Here is a 9813-nt window from a genome sequence, read left to right on the forward strand (position 1 = left end):
GATTGTGGGGCTGGCACGGGATCGGGTAGTGTTTCGTTCTGCTGTGTATGGGGTCACTATGAGTCGGAAACCACTCGACGGCACTTAACAACAACAACAACATATATAGAGACATGATGCTTTTTAATTACAATTTCTTCTTAGATCACCTTTCTCATGATAAATTTAGTTTATTGTGGTATCTTTATTCATCTAATCATATATATAGTGACCCCTCCTTGGGTTTCTCTGGCAGTATCTCTACGGAAGTAAATTGCCCAATCTTCCCTCCCAAGAGTAACTGGTGGGTTTGAACTGCCAGCCCTCTCGTTAGCAGTCAAATCCCCTAGGCACTACACCACCATAGCTCCCTATGAATACTTAATATCAAGAATTTTAGCCTTTACCTTTCTAACAACTTCACTTAGAAGTGTACGTCCATTGTGGTAGTTAAGCTTGTTTGTCAACTTGGCTGGGCCTGGTTGAGTGGCTGGGCAGCTGGATGAAGTTATTCCCTATGTTGAAATTGACAATAATTTTCATGGTGCAATCTACTAGAGCAGCTATAAGCTGCTTTAAGGATGTGGTCTGCTTCCAGTATATAAGAAGCCACTTTGAGGAAGTTCTCTTGCTTTTTGGTATGCTTGAACTCCGCATGTAACCAGGTCATTGTTCAGCAGCCTGCCATGCCCTGGTGATCTTGGGACTTTTTCTGGACTGGAATTATTAGCCTGCCATGTTTGTCAATATTAGAACTGTGCCTTTTCACTTGTTGACCTAGGGTTTGTCAGTCTCAGCAGCCAGCAGCTACCTGAATAAGGAAAAGCTTCTGGCTTCAGTGGGCCTGGAGCAGGAGGCAGAGCTGAAGCCCAAGGTTGAGGGGTTTTCACTCAGCCCCTAGAGCCTGACACTTTGAACTCAGGCTTCATGCCTCCAAAATTGTCAGAGAATAAATCCCTGTTTGTTTGAACCATCCCATTTGTGGTGTTTTCTGTTAGAGTAGCACAGAGGTAACCAAAACAGTGGTTTTAGCAAATATATATCTTTCAGGAATCTATTAATAAGTAGCCTAATTTTTATTGCTAACTTCTTTTAATTTAAAAAAAAAAGGTAAAAAGTCAGGAAATTTTACCTTGCCTTTTTTGACTAAATAAAAACAGCAATAACAACTTATGAACCTTTGATTTAGAGGACAGAAGGGTCAGGATTTGCTAAATGAAAGAACATGGAGTTGAGAGAAAATAGGAGTCAAAGATTTAAGCTCTAACATCACAACTAGTTATAGAGGTCTTTTATGGCACTGTGTTAGTTTCCTATTGTTGTGCAACAAATTACCATAAAATTTAGTGGCTCAAAACAATGCACATTTATTTTCTCACATAGATCAGTCAGGAATCCAGGTATGATTCAGTTTGAGCCTTTGCTTCAGGGTTCTTCCCAAGGCTTCAGTCAAGGGGTGGTTGCTGTTGTTGTTATTGTTATTTGCCATTGAGTCGGCCCCAACTCATAGCGACCCCTCCTTGGGTTTCCGAGGCAGTATCACTACGGAAGTAGGATTGCCCAACCTTCCTTCCGAGGAGTGGCTGGTGGGTTTGAACCGCCAGCCTTCTGGTTAGCAGTCAAGTGCCTTAGACACTATGCTACCAGAGCTCCTAAGGTTATTGTCTTACGTGAAGGCTTTACTGAGAATTTTCAGGATTCAGATCCTGCATGATTGTCAGATTGAGTATTTCAGTTTCTCCCTGGCTATTGGCCAGAAGTGTCCTTAAGAATTCTGCCAAGTGGGCCTCTCCATAGGGCAAGGTGAAATTTTACTTGATCAGAGCAAGCAAATGAGAAGAGCCTGAAGGGGGTGGGGATGCAGAGAACCTAGAGGGAGATAGAAGAAGAGGAAAAGAGAGAGAGAAAAGATCAAAGTCCCAACCTTTTATAACCTAATCTCAGAATTTACATGGCATCATTTTGCGATATTCTGTTCATCAAAGGCAGCCCACACTCTAGGAAAGGGAATTACACAAGGTAGTGAATACCAGGAGCCAGAGATGGTTGGTAGCCATTTTAGAAGCAGCCTACCACAGGAACTATCAAGTCATTCTTATTTTATGTTTCTTAACCAACTGAAAGGACAACGCATAATTTAATTTAATTAAAATGATTTTTTGTTTTTAACACACTAGTAAAGAAGAATTTTCTGATCTTTCAGAATAACTTCCAAATCATAGTCCATTGTCAACATGAAAAATGTGCAAATGAAATGCAGGTTATATTGTTTTGGAACTAGTTAGGTGCACTCTCATGTGTACCTTTCACCTTATATACTGAAAACAACATCTGGATTCTAGCCATTTAAACTAATGTCATTTCTGGAGAGTTTTTCTGCATCATGGTGACCCGAAAGGACAAAGTAGAACTGCCCCATAGGTTTTCATTAAGTGTATTGCCAGATCTTTTCTCTATCTCAGCTGCTGTTGAGTTGGAACCACCAAAGTTTCAGTTAGCAGCTGAGCACTTAATCAGTGTGGCACCAGGGCTTCTTCTCCAGCCATATTCCAGTCTTATTCTTTCCTTCAGGTTACATTTAACCTTGTATTCTTCACTGAGATCTGCAAACAAGTATTATATAAAAAAGCACACCTATTTATACCCTCTTTCTTTGAAGTACAATGTACTGCTTCTTCATTGTAACCAGTTTTTGTTTGTTTGTATGTTTTTTCCCAGTACATCAAGTTTGTTTCCTTTCGTTCTATTTAAAGACATCTTTGGAGGTTTAAATAATACATATGTTGCTGCACCTACTTGCTATGGCTTACTTGAAATACATCGTTCAGTTGGTTCTATAATAGAGGATTAAGGAGAACAAAAAGTATAGACTCACTTTGGGCTTGCTTTGCTCTTCCAAATTTACAAACCAAAAACCAAACTCACTGCCACCAAGTCAGATCTGACTCATAGAGACCCCTCCTTGGGTTTCTGAGGCAGTATCACTATGGAAGTAGATTGCCAAACCTTTCTTCAGAGGAGTGGCTGGTGGATTTGAACCACCAGCCTTCTGGTTAGCAGTCAAATGCCTTAAACACTATGCCACCAGAGCTCCCCAAAACTTACTCAGCCATTTTGATTTCTTTCATCCAACCCAGGTGTATCCAGCCACCAGAGCTCCCATCCTTTCCCTAAAGAAGACAAAATCTGAGACAGAAATTACTAATTGGCACATCAATTGAAACAGATAAATATTATTTCATTTTACTTTGCTCATGTTTATAAATACATACACAAACCTCAGAAACATATAAACAAATATCAGAACATACATATCCTTCTTTACATTTTGAGAAGATGAAAAATTACTTTACTGTATCCTAACAATAATCTCTGCTGTCATTTGCTGTGCTAGAGCCTGATGAAAAGTGGAATCTTGTTTCTTGGATGTTTTGAGAGAGAACATGATCACATTTTGCTATCAAAAAGATGTGGAGTAAAAGGAATAGTATCAATAAATAAAAATGAATTCACTGAGTACTGAACAAATCCCAAAGGGCGTTTTACAAGTTGAAGAGGGTACAGTACCAATTATGTCATTATCTCACCCAACACTCAGGGTGAATAGTCTGAAAGCCTGAAATTACACTTGCTGTTAGATTTCTTGGCTTCATTTGCAAATTGGAGTCATTTTCTTTCTTTCTTTCTTTCTTTTTTATGAATGCCATAAACACATGTTATATTGTTTAACAGTAGCAGGCCTTACAGTTTGTTATGATATTTTTCTCCTTTTTGTCCCCCATGTCCCCCAAGTCAAAGGCTTTTTTTTTTTTTTTCTCCCTTTTAATTTGTTTTGTTGCAATTCAGCAACACTGCATTTCTAAAGGATTTGCCCTGGTCTTAAGTACATTTTAAGCTGAGAGTTTTTGGCATGTCATTTTTTTAGGAGACCAATTCTGGATTAGGCTCTTCAACTGTCCAGATGTGCCATTTTAGAACAGATTGAGGGCCTGCCAAAACACCATTTGTTGCCAGTACCGGATATTGTAGGAGTGCTCATCACCCTGTTACCATATTTTTGCACTTCTTAACATTGCATAAACAGGCAGCTGCTCTGTATTTAGAATGTAAATGAGTCACCAGCTTGCTGTCCCTGAAGAATTTACCTGCAAGAGGGAACCACAGCATTAACCCCTTCTCATCACTAGAATGTCACATCTAACTGCACACTTCTCTCAGCCCATTCAGAAGAAAATCCTATGCATATAAATCACACTTTTTTTTGCCAGTTATACAAGGCAAGGGGACCTGAAATGTGTGGTTCACAGTGCTAAAATGGAACACATTTCCTTAGCAGCTAAAGGAGTAAATTAATCAGTTTATAAGCTGAGAGTGAACAATTTGTGCTGAGTTCTTTCTTACTGCTCCTTCAATAGTAGACAAGGTTCTCTAATCTCCTAAAGGGCCATGACTTCATTAAAATGAAAAACCGTGTTAAAGGATGTGTTGCAAAAGGCAAGAAAAGAAAAGCTTTGAATGCCACTCAGTTGTCTCTCTGGAGCTATTTTCTGGACAGGGATTTTTATTTATTTGGAGAATGGCAATTAACCTAGAGACTTGGCACAACAAAGAAGCAGAGTGCTGAAGTGGGTCTCATTACAGAACACAGAAGGCAGTTGGTTTGACCTAATCCCCATTTGCAGCAGATGATTTACATAAGAGGCTAGCACAAGCTGCCTAATTTTTATTTCAAACAGCTTGACCAATTACACACACACACACATACACACATACACATTGTTGTTAGCTTCCTTCTATTGGTCCCAACTCATGGTGACTAAATGCCTGCCTGGTCCTGGGCCATCACCATGATAAACTGCAGATAGGACCCTTGTGTTTCTGGGGTTTTCATTGGCTGAATTTTGGAAGTAGATCTCTAGGCCTTTCTTCCTAGCCTTTCTTCTAGTCTATCTTAATTTGTAAGCTCCACTGAAACATGTTTGGCATCATAGCAACATGCAAGCCTCCACTGATAGTAGAATGGTGGCTGTGTATGAGATGTATTGGCTGGGAATGGAACCAAGGTCTCCTACATGGAAAGCAAGGATTCAACCACTGAACTACCAATGCCGTGTGTGTGTGTGAATTTTTACTCATAGCACACTGCCCTTGAGTTGGATCCCACTCATAGCGACCCCTCACTGGGTTTCCGAGGCGGTATCACTACAGAAGTAGATTGCCCAACCTTCCTTCTAAGGAGTGGCTGGTGGGTTTGAACCACCAGCCTTCTGGTTAGCAGTCCACCAGCGCTCCCATGTAATAGAGAAAAACTGCCCCCATATGGTTTTCTTAGCTGAAATCTTTATGGAAGCAGATTGCCAGGTCTTTTCTCCCATAGAGCTGCTGGGGATGTTGAGCCTGGCAATATTTCTTCTGGTTAGCAACTGACTCTGAACTAATGCACTACTAGAGCTACTAAGGAGCTCTGGTAGTGTAGTGCCTAAGGCACTTGACTGCTAACCAGAAACCTGGTGGTTGAAACCCACCAGCCACTGCTTGGAAGGAAGATGGGGCAATCTGCTTCCATAGTGGTACTGCCTCGGAAACCCAAGGAAGGGTCGCTATGAGTTGGGTCCGACTTGATGGCACATAACAACAACAACAACAGAGCTCCTATGTATATATACATACATATACATGTAATTGTTTGTGTGTGTTGTACCCCTGGGTACACTTTGAAACCAAATTTGTCAGTGTTGAAATATCAAAGAATATGTAAAGCAGAGATAATTTGGGGTTTATGGTAAATTAACTGCTCTCAACTACTTTTTTGAAGGCTTACCCTGAAGTACATATTGCCTTTATTTGCTAAATGAACCCAGTGTTCTGCAATCTGATAAGGGCCTAGTCACTTCTCCAGGCTTTTCATCTTGCCAGTAGCAAAAAAGCACAATCAGATAGATAGGTGACATTTGGAGAGCCTGGCATGCCAGATTTTTGGAGGTTGCAAGGGAGGTCCAACCTGCTGTTCTCCTTAATGAAAGGAGGGGGAATTTAGACTGGCAAAACTGCTATAAGGGATATCTCTGTTCAGAATGTCACGCTGCCCAGATGTCGCTCGGCAGGTGGATATGCAGAAAGAATGAAAATGTAGCCCTGTGTATGTGGGTGCTAGTGCGTTGCAAGGGTGAACAATAAGTCTATCTTATGAAGTGTAATGAAAGCAGCGTGGCTCTTGTCCATATTCATGTCATGAGAAGGAGCTTTTCCAAAGAGTTCTCACCTCACCTCTCACAGACTGACACACATACGTGCTCACAGACAACATTCTTGCAATGTGATTCAGGGTTTTATTATAATTTTAACATTTACCTTACTGTATTTATATAGGTATAAGTATATGTATTGTCCTTTTAGAGAATCACACTGCATAAACAGCTCTGCATCTTGCTTTTTAAAAAATCTCAATACTATATGCCTAATATTTCTCATCTTATTTTCCTCAGACTGATTGTCAATTTTTAAATTTGATTTCAGAACAAAGATGCACCATCACATATGTGGCCATACCTCAGTTGATGAGTGTTTAGGAAGGATCTAGAATGTTTTCATATGGTTATGACTCTATTCACTAAATATTCTGGCTTTTATTTATTTATTTTATCAGAACAAATAAGACTTAAAGTTACTATTTGCAATAGAAAGCTGAAGTCATTGTTAACTGAGTTTTCTTTTCCTCTATTTTTCTTCAGTGTTACGAGATGACTTCCGGCAAAACCCCACAGATGTTGTTGTGGCAGCTGGAGAGCCTGCGATCCTGGAATGCCAGCCTCCCCGGGGACACCCTGAACCCACTATTTACTGGAAAAAAGATAAAATTAGAATTGATGATAAGGAAGAAAGAATAAGTGTGAGTCAAATAAAAATAGTGGTCTACAAAGATTGAATGTTGAGTCTTATGATACCAAACCAAAAATCAAACTCACTGCTATCAAATCAATCCCAACACATGTTGTGTTGTTGTTGTTGTGTGCTGTCCAGTCAGACCCTACTCATAGGGGCCCCTCCTTGAGTTTCCAAGGCAGTATCACTACAGAAGTAGATTGCCCCATCTTCCTTCCGAGGAGTGATTGGTGGGTTTGAACCACCAGTCTTCTGGTTAGCAGTTATGTGCCTTAGGCACTATGCTACCAGAGCTCCTAATCCCAATACATAGCCACACTCATTAGGTTTCTGAGGTTGTAAATCTTTAGAGAAGTAGATTGCCCCATCTTCCTTGCATGGATTGGCTGGCAAGTTTGAACTGCTGACCCTTCTGGTTAGCACCCATATGCCTTATCCAGTACACCACCAGAGCTCCTTAGTCTTAAGATAGACATATTTTATTTATTTTTTATAATTTTAATAAAATTATAGGACTGCATGATTGTTAATTACAAAAACTTATCAGCATATATTATTTATACAGTATTGAAACAAGTGAAAAAGGGTATATTATTTAAAACCATAAAATTGGGGATGAGGCTTCAAAGAGACAAAAATATTACTATTTATATTAATATGTGCACCAATCTGATTATGTAAAAATATCTTTATAGTACAATATCGATGTCTTAGCTCTTTTTAAGATCTCCAAATGCATCTATTGATTATGCAGTATATAAGCATTATGGTGTAAGTGATTGTCATAAATTAGGTTAACTAGAACATTCCATTGGCCACTTTTTTCAAAATTATAAAAGAAAATAATTAAGATGATTAATATTTTAAGCAATTTTTCCTGTTTTCTCAATTAAATAATATTTATAACAATACTTGATACATGGATTAATTAAAGACAAGTTTAATAGATATGAAATAAAACTAAAGCCAAAATAATTGGCTGATTCTATAGTTCATCTCATGTAGAAAAAATGGTCTATTTCTAAAGGGAAATCAGTAATCAGGTTCATCAGATGATCATGATTCATAATGAAACACCCAGAAGCTGATGAAGATGTTGGGCAGAGGAATAGCATGTAGTATTTTTATTTTATCAATCAGAAGATCCACTCAAAATGTGTACGTGAAGTTTGTAAATGAAAACCAGTTCACTGAAATGGTATAAAATGGCACAACCTTCTGATGTTATTTAATTGTATGTTTTACATTCAGAATGATACTTGAAAGTGAATATATTAAATGTAAGTGTCTCTTTTGACTGAACAAACATGCCATTACAACTAAAAGGCTGTATAGTCTGACAGCCTAGTACCTTCAAAAATATATTATAAATGAGGGATTTTCCTATATGTACATTGTGATTACCACAAGACACAGAACCAAAAAATAAAAAACAAAAAAACTCATTGCATCGAGTCAATTCCTACTGATAGCAACCCCCATTGCGTTTCCAATGTGGTAAACCTTTACAGAAGTAGATTGCCCCATCTTCCTTCCATAGAGTTGTTGGTGGGTTTGAACCACCAACCTTCTGGTTAGTAGTCAGATGCCTTAGGCACTATACCACCAGAGCTCCATGACACAGAACCAGATGGGCTGTATAAGAGATCACAACATATACCTGTATGACTCTAAGTTGCTGAAGAGGACCTGGGGTTTGTACTTTGGTACTAAACTTAAGAAATGTACTCCTTGTGATGGAGTAGAATCAATGTTCAAGGGTTCATGGCTAATATTTGTAACATTTAGCTTTCACTTCATAACAAAACAATCAAAAACACAATGGCTTATAAAAACCATTTTTCATAATCTGACCTAGAGAATCTGACCATGATTCTCTAGATCAGCTGGGCAGTTCTTGTATGAACCAACTCAAATGCTTTCTGCTAGGCTTTTACATGCTTCTACAGCTTGATTTAATATATGTTGCATCTGGAGAATTTGGATAACCTTACCCTCTGGTGGTTCATATGCACTTGGCTATTAACCAAAAGATTAGATGTCCCAGTTCACCCAGAGATGCCTCAGAAGAAAGGCCTGGAGATCTACTTCCAAAAAACTCAGCCAGTGACCCCATGTAACACAGTTCTACCCTGATACATATGAGGTCACCAGGAGTCAGAATCACTTGACAGCAACTTGTTTTTACTAACATGTCTAACAGTTGGCTGACTCTCTGCTGGACATCTTAGTTTTCCTTCTCATGAACTCTAATTTTTCTGCAGGCAAGTTCATGCTAGTTTTCCATGGTGGTCTCAGAGTTCTTGAGTGTGACAAGAGAAGGCAAGTCTCAATGTGTGAGCAACATTCTGCTGTTACAATATTTTCTTTAATTACTTTGGTCAAAATAAGTCACATAAACAAGCTTAGCTTCAAAGGGAGGAATAATTACTTCCACTGGCCATTTTATAATCTACCATATGCCCCACTGGAAATAACTGGGATAGGGTTGATAGTCTGTTTCTCCCAAGTTAAATGAAAAAAAAAAAAAGTTGAAAATTCCTTTCTATGACATGACAAAGTCAGAATGTGAAATAGCTCTGATGAGATCAAATCTACATGAGTTTTGTTTTCCTATGGAACTAAAAAAATATCAGAGGAAATTGGCATGTGCTTGTCTGGTATCTCCTTGAGAACACTCAGTTATTGTAAAATTATATTTGTTGAATCTAATAAAGACAGAAAAGACTGGAAAAGAAGAGTAATGATATACTAAAAACATAATTTAGCTTTAATGTCCTCTTTAGCAAATGGACATTTTAATATCATTACATTTGTTTATTTTGTCAATAAATACTTTTAAGAAATATTTAAGGAATACCTATTTAAAAGCAATTATTTGTATCAATCCTATTCACCACTATATATATATATCTCTATCTATCTATCTATAGATAGATAGATAGATAGATA

The 9813-nt window shown here is 38.4% G+C and overlaps 1 protein-coding gene across 1 annotated transcript in view; it reads left to right on the top strand.

The window, feature by feature from the left end:
* The window catches only part of ROBO2 (roundabout guidance receptor 2), a 933205-nt gene that overhangs the window by 654916 nt on the left and 268476 nt on the right, over nucleotides 1–9813 (top strand). Inside the window, exon 3 of the mRNA XM_007934915.1 lies at nucleotides 6711–6868. Within this exon, the coding sequence (XP_007933106.1) occupies nucleotides 6711–6868 (158 nt within the window). The remainder of the gene's footprint in view (nucleotides 1–6710; nucleotides 6869–9813) is intronic.

The sequence above is a fragment of the Orycteropus afer genome, unplaced genomic scaffold (assembly GCF_000298275.1).
Source record: "Orycteropus afer afer isolate SDZICR_OR568_19922 unplaced genomic scaffold, OryAfe1.0 scaffold00022, whole genome shotgun sequence".
Taxonomy (NCBI): Eukaryota; Metazoa; Chordata; class Mammalia; order Tubulidentata; family Orycteropodidae; genus Orycteropus; species Orycteropus afer.